This window comes from Sander lucioperca, chromosome 18, assembly GCF_008315115.2.
Source record: "Sander lucioperca isolate FBNREF2018 chromosome 18, SLUC_FBN_1.2, whole genome shotgun sequence".
NCBI classification, from domain to species: domain Eukaryota; kingdom Metazoa; phylum Chordata; class Actinopteri; order Perciformes; family Percidae; genus Sander; species Sander lucioperca.
Window position 1 is genome coordinate 12,562,480 of NC_050190.1, and position 15,387 is coordinate 12,577,866.

Genomic DNA, 15,387 nt, shown 5'->3' on the forward strand with positions numbered 1-15,387 from the left:
TTATTGGCAACCTTTGTTCTTAAAAGTTTATTTCCTTATTTCCCCCCATTCACATAGAAAAAATATACACACAATACTTTCACAATACATAGGTCCTGCACTAACCAACCTTTCCATTTCCTCTGCATCTTCCTGCTGAGAAGGAAGTCAATCGTGATACAAAGTCAAACATTTAACAAGCTGAATGTTAACGCAAAAAAAATGGTTAGTGTAGTATGCATGCATTTTTCTGATGAGTGCACTTAACATGTATGATCTCATATAGAATAGATACATTTTAACTGTACAGAAAATGAACTATCAAAAGGAGAAAGCCACCCACCTCTCTCACCACCACTCTAGTGTTTCAGATAATGTAGGCTAGTTACCAGTAAACAGAACAGCTGTTGCTTACAAACCATATCCTAACAGATTGGAACAACTTCTGAATAGTGATCTCGGGTGTGATTTAAGTGCAGGGTGGTTATTTAATCGCTTGTTTGGATTATAAATAGCCGAGTACCTCCACCAGTGGTCCATAACTTAGGACACAAGAATATGATGAAGCACTGTAGGCACAGCAGGCTTTTCGTACTTACAATATGTACACTTTCCATTACCTTCTGTTTGACTTTGGATAATAAAGACTTACCAAGGGTTACCCCCGATAATAAAAGACAAAAAGCAAAAACACATTTTTGTCTGAGTAGACCAAACGTTCTATGAAAAAACTTTTTAAAGACATTAACTGTCGTAGCACAAAATTAACCCCAAATGATTATGTGAAACAATAATTATAATATGAAGCGGAGAGAATGCTCAGCACGGTAAAGCCAGCCCCAGAATTGTCTCTGTTCTTATTGGAGTGAGCAGACTGACTTTGACAGAACAATGGCGGTTCACCTTAGCTCCTCAGAGCTGCCAATCTTGACTGCATCGCTTCAATGTCCTCCTCTGACTCATCATCTGAAGCTGCAGCAGCTGCAGCAGGCTTTATTTCAGGCAAGGCGTCTGTGACTTTGCTCGGCGCTTTGCCAAGGGCACCTAACAAAGCAAATAGAACCATGAAATAGAGCAATCAGTGTTATTAATTTGTGCTGTAATTCAATCTGTGGTTCAGAGTTAAATTCCTCGAAAATCTAGACACCAATACCGGAATGTAACAATGTATTGTGATGATTTAGTCGAACAAATCTCCTCACCTGCTGTGATCTCAAAGAGGATCTTGTCAACTTCCTCCTCTGCTGCTTCCTCCATCTCCTCTCCATCTTCCATGCTCTCAAATGTGTCTTCCAGCATTTCCTCAATGATGCCAGCCTGAAAGATGAATATGTGTACATGATGCCATGGTTTAGTAACTTTTTTTCTTATGAGGAAGTTAAGTGTAGATGGTGATGATTGGAGTTAGCCGCATTGTTCCATTTCTTGTAGTAACTTGATTGTAAGTAAATTGTATCTATTTATGTTGGACACTGCTGCTGACCTTCATCATCTCCTTTGATAGTTCCCTCATGGTGGCCTGGATCTCTGGGATTTTGACAAGGTTCTGCATCGCTTTCATCACTTCTGTGCTCTTCTGCATGGCTCCGGCTACACGCAGTACAGCTAGAAACACACAAAATACATTCCCTTCACTGAGCAGAACATTAAAATCCATTATAAAAGAGCAAACTGATGACATAAAGATTTTTTTTTATAGATAAAATGGCATACATTTTTCCCCTGTCTAACAACCCAGATGCTGTACTACCAAACTCACAAAGCTGATTCTTCATGCTGAGTTGCACAGAGTTCATGTGGGCTTTGGAAGCGTAGAGTTTTGTGACAGCTCGTTTTGACTGAATCATCTCCTTTGCGAGAACCACACACACATCCTTCTGGCCCCTTTTGGCAGCATCTTTAATGGATCTTTTAACTTTTTCTTCTTCCCTTTGGATATCTGAAACAAAAGGGCATGTCATTACATACAACAAAAACTAAAATAACTTATATAATCAGGTCGCTGCCTCTAGTGTAAAGATATTTATACTTTTATACTAGAATTATGTTATTTGACATTTTTCAGGCAAAGAAACCAATTACATAATTTAGTAGTTGTCAGTTCAAATCAAGCAAAGTGTCCCAATTTTGCTTTGAAGTATTCCAAATGAAATTAATGAGATTATCTCTTCCATTTGTTTTTCAGATATTTAGACATAATGAATGAATGACTACATTTTAAATGTATGGATTGGACAGACATTTTACAATTAAAAAAAACAATTTTTTTTTAAAATGTTAGTTGTACAGTGTCAACTGCTGACTGTATCTTACCTCGAATTTGTCTGTCAATCACTCTCATTTCCTTCCTGATTTTTTGAGACCACTCATTGACCTGCAATTATACATCTCATTAAAAACAGCATTGATATTGCCTTAACAGTGACAGTAAGTTTGCAATACCCACTGCAACATAGCGTTACGTGTAATATTAGACTAAAGCAATGTACAACTTTTAACAGCTAGCTAAACTGTTAACGTTACAGATCACGATGACAGCTACGCTAAGCCGAACACAATAAGGATTTGTTTACATTGAAGCGACTGACAGCAGAGTTAGCTTGTATGCTAACTAGATAGCTCTCAGCACAGTACCCAAAATAAGATTGGTTGATCGGTTAATGGGGCATATAAACAAACGTTTAACGTTAAATACGGTACAAATAATACGGGTTAACGCCGGATACTATTACAGGGACTGTTAGCTAACTGTTCAGTTAGCAAGAAGTAACGTTAGCAACAAATTGGAGGAACTAGGCGGACTTAAACTGACAGCTAACGTTAGCAAAAGGCGCTGTCGTTGTTTTCTTACTACGGGCAAAACTCTCAAAGACAGTCCTGATCTTCAGCAGTCAGTACTCACCATCTCTTTTGGTGGTCTTTCTGTTGTTCTGCCGAACAGCCCCATTGTGACTACCGAGTTAAATACCAAGCTAACCCACCTCACTAAAACTAGCTGGCTAGCTCAGCTTGTCGAACCAGCACTTCCTGTTTTCGCTCAGTACGAACATGGAGCATTCAGTCCATCTGGTCCTCATCAAGTGCTCAAGGGAAGAAAAAAATCGAACCACACACACAGCCAATAAAATGTGTTTTCTGGTAAGCCATTTATTAACATTAACAAAAGGGTTAACATAAAATATATTCACTATGCATTTATGACCAGTCAAAAATTTAATATTTTTTTTGACTAAACTAAATTAAAATGTAAAATATCTGTAATTACATTCTGACTCAGAAATGTGAATTCCAGATATCTCCATTTAAATTATAACTAATCAATATTTAAATTCTTTCTCATTTGCTTGCACAAAGTGGTCACTATCTTCCCAAGATACCTTTGATTTAACACATTTAAAGAAATCATACATCTTAATTATTACTTGTCAAATTCATTTGAAGATATCTGAAACTTAAGTTATTACTTGTTGAAACTAAAGTTAATATATCTTAAACTGAAGTGTACACGTTGAAGTTCCTTTTAAGAGATCTATTGTATGGCTATATTTGTCCATAATCAAAATCAAACTTGAAAACAAAAGGCCACTGATGCAGTAGAAGGATGTATTTTATGCAGGCAAAATAAATCCATTGTCCATACAAAGTCTTTGTTTTTCTTGTGTTTTTTTTTTATCCTTGGCAAGCAATATAACACATTAATCATGGCCCCTTTTTCTTCTTGCTCTTAAAAAAAAACATCCATGCTTACTTGTCTGAAACCTTTATAACCTGAGGTGCCTAATGCTGCCTAATTTTCTACAATAAAAACTATTTAAAAAAAAATAGAAATAAATCCAGACTACATAAAGAAAATATGTAGAGTAATCAAATACTCAAAACAAATAACACACACAACAACAAACAAATAATAGCTTCTACAATAGAGTATTTACAGACAGATTTCTGACAAGTCAGAAAACTATATGTTTGCAGATTTCTTGAATTATTGTTCTTACTGTATTATATTGAACTGCAAAAATCTTGAATTATAATTCTGACTGGTCACATTGTAATGAACAGTCAAACTGCTTTTGTAGGCATCTTAAAGGTAATCCGGTATTGTCAAGTGAAACTTATATGTAAAAAATACTTGCCATAGGTTTATGTATTGCCAGAACAAACTTTCCTCAGTGTGAGTGGATAAAAGCATACTCCTGAGAAAGTGCAAATAAAGTGCTTGAACTGACAGTGTGGAGTCAGATTTGTCAGTAAAACATACATTTTTTTTTAAATAGAATTGTGCCCAACCATCATTTGTGCTTTACCCAATGCTCCTTTTCATCACGAAAACATTAATAAGATTGATGTTTTTTCATTAAAATAATAAAATGCTTTAGGCTTTTCTTTCTTTTCACTCCAACCCAGTGTTAAGTACAACAAAGTGCATTGACACAACCCCACAGATGTTTTCAGTTATTTTAGCTGATTAGACTGCTGCTCAAGGACATACTGTATGTGAGGTAACCAAATTCTTTAAACTAATATAAATGATAAATTTGTAAGTTGTCCCACCCTAACAAGTGCTACGAGGTGTTAATCAACAGTCTGTATGTACTCATGCCCACTGCAATCAGCCAAAAGTGAAATCACCTGTGTGGGTGTACTGAAGGAGTGCGTTGTTGAGGTTCTTGTAGCCTACTTTCCATTTTCTGCTACTTTCTTTTTTTTCTTCACTGCAATTGACACCACTACATGGATTTGATCATTTTTGGGGTGAATGAGTACAGTGTGATATTGCTATTTTTACTTAGACCCTGTACACTCACACAGGTGTTTTCACATAGTCTGTCTGATTAGATCTCTGCTTAGGTGGATGTTGGGTGGAGCTATACTGGGAATTATATGAGGTAACCAAACTCCATGTACCAGTTAAAACAATCTTTTTCAAAGCAGACATTTTGACTTGTCATAGCAGGAAAAGCACACGTGTTACTAGTGACATTAGTGATGGCTCTCAAGTGTCCCAGTAAGTCATGACAGTGTTACACTGAGCCGCATGCACAAGGACCATGAAAATGAAGCAGCCAAATGGAATTCCAACCATCATTTATTGTATTATTGACATCTTTCCCTATACTGTGATATGTAAAATGTCTTCACTAAAAAAAGGCCTAGATTAGTTAGTTGTTTTCTGACACATCTTCTTAATGCGGACACAAAAGTCAATTCCTGTACTTTCTGTCAATTGATGCTGCATTCTGCTTCTACATCACTACATTTCAGAGGAAAATATAGTAATTTTTACTCCACTACATTTATCTGACAGTTATTGTTACTAGTTTGCAGTCTATGATTTGTCATTCAAAACCTCTGATAAATATTTCTGAACATAAGAAGTTGTTATAGGTAAAACTATCCAACAGTATAGAGTAGTAATTATAAGCTCCACCTTAACCTCATTTAAAATGCTGGTTACACATTAATGTTTCAGTAATAATAATTTAATAACATAACATAGTAATACAATATTCCAAAGAGGCAACTAGCCTATTTACTTTTCATACTTTAAGTATATTTTGCTATTTATACTTCTGTGCTTTAATTGAAGTAAAGTTTTCAATGCAGGACTTTGGCTTGCTTTTTACACAGGGGTATTACTATTTTTATTTAGGAATTTATCTTTTTCTTACACCACTGCTAACGGTACATTTGTTAATTTGGGTATCTGGGCATGGGTCAGGTCAGGATGGTTAATTTGGCTAATTTTTCCTATTTACATATTTGTTAGTACATATTAATATATAGGTTACATGTACACTTCATCATATGGCCAGGCCACACCTGCGTCACAGTTTATTTCCTTATTCGAACCCTTTAGATAGCTCTTGCTTCAAAGGGGTGATAGAATGCAAAACGTATTTTACCTTGTCATGAATAACGAGTTTGGTGGGTAACTAGGACATACATAGAACCTCAAAATTCAATTGACACCTCTTTCCTCTGCAAATCTCACAATTTGAAACTGCCTCTGAAAACGGGCAAATCTCAATGAACCACCGAGTTGACGTCAACTCAGTGGCTCCTCCTTATTTGGTTCTAGTCTCTACCTTTGTCACGCCCCAACATTTACATAGCCTACACCACTGATCTGAGATCAGGTAGTCTTCTGAATAGGTCGCGCAGATCTCAGAAATTGTATACATTAGTCGTCATTTCTGAGACTTTTTTATGCGAAAAATCAACTATGTAGAGGTCAAATATGGGCTGTTTTACGAAAATTGATGGCTAATTGCAAATTTTGTCTGACTGTGTGTCGGAGTTCAGCGGCCGGTGCTGCCTGGGTTGCTGCCTTGCATCCCGGCCTGTCCTCCTTCACAAACCCCGGCCCGCTGTGAGCTAGATGGAGCTCAGTCACGGCCGGCAGCCTGCGGCGCTCCATACCCACGCAAAGTCACCGTTTCTGGGTTACTGGACTATCAAACGCCGCTGCCCTGACAGAGCTCCAGGGCCTGCAGCTCGCTGCTCTCCCTCCCCTCTTCCTGCTAAATGGCCGGAGTGTGTGAGTGAGAGCGCAGTCAGCGAGCTTGTTATGCCCGCAATCTCTTACCACAGGTTCCAGTTAATCTTATAGTCGATATGTGTGTTGAGTTATTTAAACAAACGATCTGGGAAATAAATGCCTCTTGTCCGCGAGTGAGCTGGATGGCGCTCTATCAATGAGAACTAGCTTGCCTCCTCCTAATGAGACCTCTGAAATTCACAAAAATGCATTAAATTGAAATCGGACAAAAGTGTTAGCCTAGCTTTGTAAGACCTTAGGGTGCTGTGATATACATGTCGTGATGAAATTCAAACTGTAAATATATTATAGTTATGCCGGCATCTGGCACCTGAGCCCTGGTAGTCCAGTAACCCAGAAACGGTGACTTTGCCCTGGGTATGGAGCGCAGTGGGCTGCCGCTTTCCGTCAGACTGTGTGGAGCTCCTGAAGTCCGACACGTCTTACCAAATTTGCAATTAGCCATCAATTTTCGGAAAACGGCCCATATTTGAGCTTTATATAGTTGATTTCTCGCATAAAAAAGTCTCAGAAGTGAATTTAGTAACAAAATAGCAGACAAACAATGTATAACATTGCAGTGTCTGAAATATGAGACCTGCTGTCTCGTCTCCAATGTATGTGTATGTGGTTCGCTCAACCAATCAGCGTGCAGCTTATCTAAATATTCATGAGCATACCATACTTGGAAGAAAAGCTCTTGTTCTAAATAGGGCCATATTCACAGGGTAGTTAAGGGCCCACAGAATAGCACTCGGGCCATTTTCAGTCCCACCAATGTTACAACAGTGTGAAATACCCTATATAATCATTCTATCACCCCTTTAAAACTGTTTGCTAAGCTCCAGATATTAATTAGATATCTGTAATGCTAATTTCATAGATATAACTAATGTGCACGCATCAATCCTGAAGCATGTGAGATTAGGATGGAGAAACTCTACCTGACAGCTTAAATTTAGGGCAAACATGTCACACTGCTGTCCCTACGGCTTGTGACGTATTCCACGGTCCCCATTCTAGATTTTTCTGATATCGATCGGTTTTTGCACCAATGACGTACGAGCAATGGGTGTGACCCAGCCAATCACAGACGAATGGGGCGGGCTTAAGAGAATCCGTCTGTCAGAGCCTCTGGGTGAAGTGAGGGCCGCCTAGAAGTGGGAGAATCCGGTCTGGACATCATTGCTCTCTGGGATTACTCTGAATGAGTTTGCTATAAACAGCTCGACTTACATAACAGCTAGTAATTCTGTTAGTACTCCCTCAGCTAGCTTTCCCGTGCTTTTTTTCATAGCAGAGGACACGCTTAGTTACATTTCATTTTGGAATAGACCGCCGTTGTATGTCTATACCTTTTCCTCATAGCTGTCAAGTGCGGTCGTTGCGGAGGATAATTTACAAGAGGTGAATTTTATTGTGTTCATTATGTCAGTCGTAGGGATTGATGTGGGTTACCAAAATTGTTACATTGCTGTGGCCAGGAGCGGCGGCATTGAAACCATTGCCAATGAATACAGTGACAGATGCACACCGTAAGTATAAATATTTAGGCTTATTATAGGGCTGACTGGCTATGAGTTGTGAGATGTTTGCGACTGGAGGCGCACTGGCTGAGCGGTGATGGTGTACAGGCAGCAGGGGTGGTGGCTGTGATGAGGCCTCGAGTTTTTGGTTTATTCACCGTCACAGCAGGTTAACGTAGGTCAAAATGTCGCGTGTGTAGGTCGCTTTTTGAAATTACCTTTTCTTCTTACAGACAGACAGTTGACATGGACATACAATGACCAGCCCAGAAATGACAGTGATAAGGGATCTAAGGGTGTATTACAATAGTCATACTGTTTTATTTATAGAGGATAATGAATTGACTAAATGTTCAATGTTAAGAAATTTCCATGTGGGTTTGTGACTCCGGAGGGACACATAGCAGGCTAACTGGAATTCGCTGCAGCATCCTGCAAACAGGGATGTGCAGCTGGGAAGGAGAGGGAGCATTGCACCTTTAAGTGAATGGGGATATTTTTGTGGCAAGGTGAAACTAGGCAGTGACTTTTCACTGCTAGCCAGTGTGAAATGGATCCCTAAACCTTGTATGACTAGAATCATTCATATAAACACATGACAACACATGATTTGCAGTTTGTCTGTTAAATAAGAGTTACATAAGTTTCAGAAGTGATGTTTTTTTAGGACAGGATGAGCTTACTTTTGAAGGAAACAGTTCTGTCTCACTGCCCTAGTTTGTGGTTCTTCCTCAGACTCCCTTGTGAAATTTCATTAATTGAAATTTGCCTCTCAGCACTCAAAATTTGATTCGGTCCGCAACAGTCAGTCAATTACAGTTCTGCCTCGTCTGCCACATCTATTCACAGGATTATTTCTGTTGTAACCTACCTAATTTAGTGATGTATTTATCTTCCATCAAGGGCTTGTGTATCTTTGACCTCCAAAAACCGCATGATTGGAAATGCAGCCAAAAGTCAAGTAAGATCATCCATGGCAGTTTGTCTAATTTCTGTAATAAAAGCAACATTACACACTGAAATGACATTAACTGTAACTGTTGTCTTTTTGATGAGTTTATAATCTTTACAATTCACATTTACAAAATAACCACTATATTTACTGAGTATCTTATTCTTTTAGATCACAACAAACTTCAAAAATACAGTCCATGGCTTCAAAAAGTTCCACGGCAGAGCATTTGATGACCCATTTGTCCAATCGGAAAAACCCAAACTGCCATACAGCTTACACAAACTGGCCAATGGAAACGCTGGAATTAAGGTGAAGCAATGTACAAAAACCAGCATGTTTTTTTCCCCACTGCTTTCTGTTTTCCCCCTTTTTTCTCTGACCATGACCATTTTCTGCTGTCATTGCACACCTTTGTTCTTTAAATTCAACCATGATGCTGATCGTGATAAGTAAGTGGGATGCACAGATGTTTTTCTCTGTAATCCACCTCCAAACAACGTATTGGCTTTATGCTTAATATGCCTTACACTCCAGCTTTTAATTAGCCTTGGAGGTCTTAATTGTATCATGTTTACAGGTGCGTTATTTGGATGAAGACAAAGTGTTCACTTTCGAGCAGATCACAGGGATGCTGCTCACCAAGCTGAAGGAGACGTCAGAGAGCGCTCTGAAGAAGCCGGTGGTGGACTGTGTCGTCTCTGTGAGTGATGAAAACATTACAGAAGACCACATAAGACAGAAATAATAAATAAATAATAAAACATAATTCACAAAGTGGTTCAATGATACATATTGATTGGTGCTTTGTTTTATAGGTTCCAAGTTTCTTCACAGATGCTGAAAGGCGATCGGTGTTTGATGCTACTCAAATCGCAGGGCTGAACTGTTTACGGCTAATTAATGACACCACTGCAGGTCAGTGTTCTTGGCGAAATTGATAACACTGAAAGGTGGAAGGACATTTAGTTTTGTGCATTCAGCTTTGTGAATTACACTAACCTTATATGGAGGTGCACACTGAACTCTTGCAAGGCATTAGTAGAGTAGAATATTTTGGGATTAATATATTTGGATTTCGATTCACAGTGGCTTTGGCCTATGGGATCTACAAACAAGACCTTCCTACTCCAGAAGAGAGGCCAAGAAATGTGATATTTGTTGACATGGGACATTCATCATTCCAGGTCTCCATCACTGCCTTCAACAAAGGCAAACTCAAGGTTAGCCTTTCACCTTTTCCCACCTCGATCCACACCTACACCTGCAGCTTTTAATCCCAACTCAACGTCAATTTTGCTCTGTCAGGTCCTCGCCACTGCATTTGACCTATACCTTGGTGGACGTAATTTTGATGAGGCGTTGGTAGATTACTTCTGCGAGGAGTTTAAGAGCAAGTACAAGCTTAATGTGAGGGAGAACCCAAGGGCTCTGCTGCGGCTGCACCAGGAGTGCGAGAAACTGAAGAAGCTAATGAGTGCCAACTCCTCCGATCTGCCTCTGAACATAGAGTGCTTCATGAATGACATTGATGTTTCTGGCAGGATGAACAGGTATACATTTAAAGTTTTCCTCCATCATGCATCTCTATGGTGGAAAATCTAGCATTATAAATGTTTATTTCTTCTTCATTTGTAACCCATAGGGGCCAGTTTGAAGACATGTGTGCTCAATATCTGATGAGAGTAGATATGCCACTGAAAGCAGTTCTTGAACAATCAAGTATGTGCCTCACATTTGGTTGAATTTATCAAGGTATTTTACTTGAGTACTGTATATAGTAAGAATCCACTTAGTCCCGTGTGTGTTTTATTGACAGAGCTGAGCCGGGATGATATCTATGCAGTGGAGATTGTTGGAGGAGCAACGAGAATCCCAGCTGTTAAAGAGAGAATCGCCAAGTTTTTCGGCAAAGACATCAGCACCACGCTTAATGCAGATGAAGCGGTCGCTAGAGGCTGTGCACTTCAGGTGTGACTCTTCTCTTGACCCCAACATATGTTTTCTTGTTTCAATGCACTGCGTAAATATTCTGTAGCTCGTAAAATATAATCCAGTAAATGCGTTTATTTCTGTGGTGTGTGTGCTGTTTGTTTGGGTGTAGTGTGCAATTCTATCTCCAGCATTTAAGGTGCGCGAATTCTCCATTACCGACGTGGTTCCCTTTCCTATTACTCTTCGCTGGAAATCCCCAACAGAGGATGGATTGGGGTAAGGACATTTTTACCTTACCTTAATTAGCCATATATGGCAAAAACAGTATACATAGAACAAGCCATTATATTTCTCTATAGTCATTTCTCTATGGGGTAAATAAGCTAGCCCAGCGAGTTTGAAAAAACAGTATTTGCTGACTGTATCAACATCCTGACCTAGCTTTTTTTCCTCTTACTGCATTTTATTTGTCACAGAGAGTGTGAGGTGTTCAGTAAGAATCACGCTGCTCCGTTTTCCAAAGTGATCACCTTTCACAAGAAGGAACCCTTTTCCCTTGAAGCTTTTTACAGCAGCCCTCAAGAGCTCCCCTACCCTGACCACAGGATAGGTAACTGCTCATTCTGCCCTATCAAAGTTAGACATGCCTGGGGCACTCTTAGGTGGTATATCAGTTTGTAACTTCCACCTGTCTCATAATCTATGCTCTTAAACAAACAGCTGATTTTGTTTCCATCTGCCACCAGGATGTTTTTCTGTACAGAATGTGGCTCCCCAGCCAGACGGAGACAGCTCTAAAGTGAAGGTCAAAGTGCGTGTTAACGTCCATGGCATCTTCAGTGTGTCCAGCGCCTCTCTGATTGAGAAGCAGAAAGGAGAGGGAGAGGACATGCAAATTGACTCGGAGCCAATGGTGCAGAATGAAGGAAAGGCAGAGGACCAGGTAAAATGATTTTGCCACAGTTTCTTTTGTGCAATGCAAGGAAGGCCTGTGTGTTAATCAAATATGGCTTTGAAGATAATTCTTTTACATTGGTATAATGTACATTAACAGTTTATATTGCTTTTTAAATTATAACTCAAGTATGAAATATTTTGTTATTTATATCTAATCTGACTAGGATAAAATAACTGAATGAGTGTTGTGTCTCAGACCAAAATGCAGGTGGACCAGGAAGGCCAAAGCCAGTGGGACCAGCAGAACGAGGACAACAGTTCCAGCAGTAAGGTCAGCTGGACTTGAATTTAGAGATGTGAAGAGATGTGCCGTTGTCTGAAAAACACAGACTCAGCCTCGCCAGCCTCGTGGTGCATTCACCGTTTTGTGCTCCTTTATTTTTTTTAGATCAACTTTTTATTGTTTTATATTTTTGAACATACAGAACAGACAAATACAATTGAACAAGGTGCTCGTTTTTTTATAAAAATAAATATAAAAAATATTTTTTTATATATATATATATAAAATAATATTTTTTATATATATTTATTTATTTATTAATTAATTATATAGTATTAGTTTGGTGAAGTGCCGAACTATAAAAAACTGTAGAATTCCAAAAGAAGTTATGTAAGGACTACAGCTGAAATAATGAATTGTGTTTTCTGGTTTCCAAATCCAGGAGGGGACTTCTGGGGAAAAGCAGGACCCAGCAGCGGGGGGAAGCAAGCCCAAAGTCAAGGTGAAGAGTATTGATCTGCCCATCGTGGCCAACAACATTCGACAGCTTGACTGTGATGTCCTTAACGACTTTGTGGAGTACGAGGTGAGTGCTTCTGCTGGCCTTTGGAAAAGCCGAGTCATGATCTTGCATCTCCCAGCACTATTTTAGGGGAATTAGTTGTTTTTGCAGATGTTAAAATGTCCAGCCATTCTAAAAAAATCTAGCAGCTAACAATTTTCTAGACAGAAACGACATGACTGCAATTCAAGCTGCTCTGTATCAATCAGTGTTAATTTTTCCTTGACTGTGTCAGAGGTGTTCATTCAACTCAACTTTGACACTATAGTTTGTGATGTTGTTATTTAGATAACATTATATCTGAAATGTATTGCTTTGCTCCCCTGTGACATGTTTGGTTTTTCCACACAGCATCAGATGATTGTCCAGGACAAACTGGTTAAAGAGCTGAATGATGCTAAAAATGCTGTTGAGGAGTATGTGTACGATCTGCGGGACAAACTTTGTGGGATCTATGAAAAGTATATCACTGAGGAGGTGAGTGCAGCGTTCTTACATACTGTTGATGTGCCAAGCAACTTATGTACGACTGTATTACTTAATATCTGTTTTATGTTTTGCCATTAATAACAGGACAGCAACCGACTGACACTGATGCTGGAGGACACAGAGAACTGGCTGTATGAGGATGGAGAGGACCAACCCAAACAAGTTTATGAGGAGAAGCTGGGTGCACTCAAGGTTTGTTGTTAATCCAAGGACATTTCTATTTTCAATCTCAGATGGGATTTTATGATACTAGAAAAAGCTCTATCAACCTACTGAGCTCTTTAAAAAGGTTTTTAACATTTTAAAGTAAGAATAACTGTCAACATTAACATTAATTCTGTTATTTTCCAGAGGTTGGGTCAACCCATTCAGGATCGGCACAGAGAGCACGAGGACAGGCCGAGGGCTTTTGAAGAGCTTGGAAAGAAACTGCAACTCTACATGAAGTTGGTGGATTTCTATAAACAGAAGGTAAATCCTTTTGCTCTAGGGATGCAATGCATTTACATCTTCTTTAATAATAGGATTTTGTACAGTTCTTCACAAGTATGTCTATGAACATTCTTAGTCATCCAGATCTGAGAAATTGACAATTGCAATGTGTTTTACCTGTGGGATATTTAACACACTGGTCTGTTTTGTTGCTTAGCTGTCTTTCTGACTTGCACATGCTTTTTTTTTTTAGGTCAGTTTCAGTTACACCCACTTAAAGTCTTTTGGATTTTAAGGTGTAATTTTAGTAATTTTCTTGTCCCAAATTCTTCCCTAGGATGAGCGATACCTGCATTTGAGTGCAGAGGAAATGAGCACTGTGGAGAAGTGTGTGAATGAAAGCATGGGATGGATGAACAGCATGATGAACGCACAGAGCAAACTCTGTATTACTCAAGATCCCGTTGTTAAAGTAGCAGAAATCATTGCCAAAATACAGGTATGTGAATGACTAATTCAGATTTAATTCTTATTTTAATTAGCAATGAGTTTCTTTTGCCAAAACATTCTGTGTCTCGTACTCACCAGGAACTAGAAGATGTATGTTATCCAGTGATCAACAAGCCAAAACCCACAGTGGAGGAGGCCCCTGAAGTGAATGACCCAAACAGTGGAGCTCATAATGGCCCGACAGCCAAGCAAGGAGCAGAAGGGAAGGGAGACGCAAAGGGAAGCCAGCAGACAAAGCCTGGCACGAAAGAGATGGAGGTGGACTGAGATCAGTATTGGAGAAGAAAACTCTGCAACCATCATCGCGTTTACTACAACCAACCATTTAGACAGTAGAAACATCAGTACCTGGGACCGTTTCTCAATCGTTACCAGCCACTTTTGTGGATTTGTTTTTTTGTATCCACCCCCCCGCCCCCATTGGACATTACCTTTTGAGAGTTTTGTTTTCATCCTTATGTGTGACAATGGTGTGCTTTACTCTCTCAAAGATTTGACGTACTTAATAAATGAAAGAATAATGCAATAGATTACACCCTGATTCTGATGTAAAACTGTTTCCTCTGTACTACACAGGAAGGTGCCCTTTGTGTTTGCATTCCATGTGTCTCATAAGCATCCAGTATTAGCAGTAAATCCTACCACTCATAGAAGTACTAGTGCTGTCCAAACAATTGCTATTGCAGAACTATTAATTTGTATGCAGTAATACAAATTATATATTTGTATTTAACGAGTTTAAAATGATGTCCATGTCTAGAAACTGTAAATACTATTTTAGTAAATAAAAGCGGTCAGCATATAATAATATATGTACATAAATAACATATTCCTAGTACAATGGCAATGCTTGATACATCAACTCTCTTTAGGAAGTGATTGGTTGCCTATATTCCTTTTTTGTTTTCTTGCATTTTTTCACACTTAAGTTATGGGATTTCAAGATGGAAAAAATAAATGCGGTTGTCTGAAAGACAAAATTGCTTTAGTCTGAAATTTGATTTTCTGCATCAGAATATTAAATAATATGGCCAAATTGATACTGCACTTAGTCTGAGTGAAGTCCTGAGATGAGATCAGCACAGCTCAAAAATGTAGAAAGTGGAGGTTACAAACTGTTACTACGACTGATATTGATCTGCAAAAAATACAAAATGAGAGCAACCCCGGTTGCTGACAAAACTATACAATTATTGTGGATCTATAATTACACATGCAGAGATGAACTGAAGGCCTGTGATTATAGACACACACCTGCCGGGCAATTTGTTGACTTGCCTCAGG

The 15,387-nt window shown here is 38.9% G+C and overlaps 2 protein-coding genes across 2 annotated transcripts; one reads left to right on the forward strand and one right to left on the reverse strand.

The window, feature by feature from the left end:
• chmp3 (charged multivesicular body protein 3) lies at nt 1-3,108 on the reverse strand. Its single transcript, XM_031278833.2, has 6 exons — nt 2,882-3,108; nt 2,293-2,353; nt 1,739-1,918; nt 1,463-1,584; nt 1,182-1,296; nt 1-1,023 (listed from the first exon to the last, which is right to left on the reverse strand). The coding sequence occupies exons 1-6, from the start codon at nt 2,924-2,926 to the stop codon at nt 884-886; spliced, it is 663 nt and encodes a 220-aa protein (XP_031134693.1). The 5' UTR covers nt 2,927-3,108; the 3' UTR covers nt 1-883.
• Nucleotides 3,109-7,646: 4,538 nt separating this feature from the next.
• Nucleotides 7,647-15,086, forward strand: hspa4l (heat shock protein 4 like). Its single transcript, XM_031279108.2, has 19 exons — nt 7,647-8,052; nt 8,947-9,004; nt 9,167-9,307; nt 9,576-9,698; nt 9,814-9,913; nt 10,085-10,218; nt 10,304-10,548; nt 10,641-10,717; nt 10,815-10,966; nt 11,100-11,206; nt 11,407-11,540; nt 11,677-11,873; nt 12,084-12,158; nt 12,553-12,696; nt 13,024-13,149; nt 13,246-13,353; nt 13,513-13,632; nt 13,931-14,092; nt 14,182-15,086. Exons 1-19 carry the CDS (start codon nt 7,946-7,948, stop codon nt 14,368-14,370), a joined length of 2,499 nt encoding a protein of 832 aa, XP_031134968.1. The 5' UTR covers nt 7,647-7,945; the 3' UTR covers nt 14,371-15,086.
• The last annotated feature ends 301 nt before the right edge of the window (nt 15,087-15,387 follow it).

Bases quoted from the DNA above. Each gene is read 5' to 3' on its own strand.
- chmp3 (XM_031278833.2), bottom strand. From the start codon at position 2,926: ATGGGGCTGTTCGGCAGAACAACAGAAAGACCACCAAAAGAGATG. The intron at 1,585-1,738 runs GTGAGTTTGGTA...GTGTGTTTCTAG, and splicing joins CAGCATGAAGAATCAGCTTT to CTGTACTGCGTGTAGCCGGA. The intron at 1,024-1,181 runs GTGAGGAGATTT...TTGCTTTGTTAG, and splicing joins CCTCTTTGAGATCACAGCAG to GTGCCCTTGGCAAAGCGCCG.
- hspa4l (XM_031279108.2), top strand. From the start codon at position 7,946: ATGTCAGTCGTAGGGATTGATGTGGGTTACCAAAATTGTTACATTGCT. The intron at 9,914-10,084 runs GTCAGTGTTCTT...TTCGATTCACAG, and splicing joins AATTAATGACACCACTGCAG to TGGCTTTGGCCTATGGGATC. The intron at 11,541-11,676 runs GTAACTGCTCAT...ATCTGCCACCAG, and splicing joins CTACCCTGACCACAGGATAG to GATGTTTTTCTGTACAGAAT.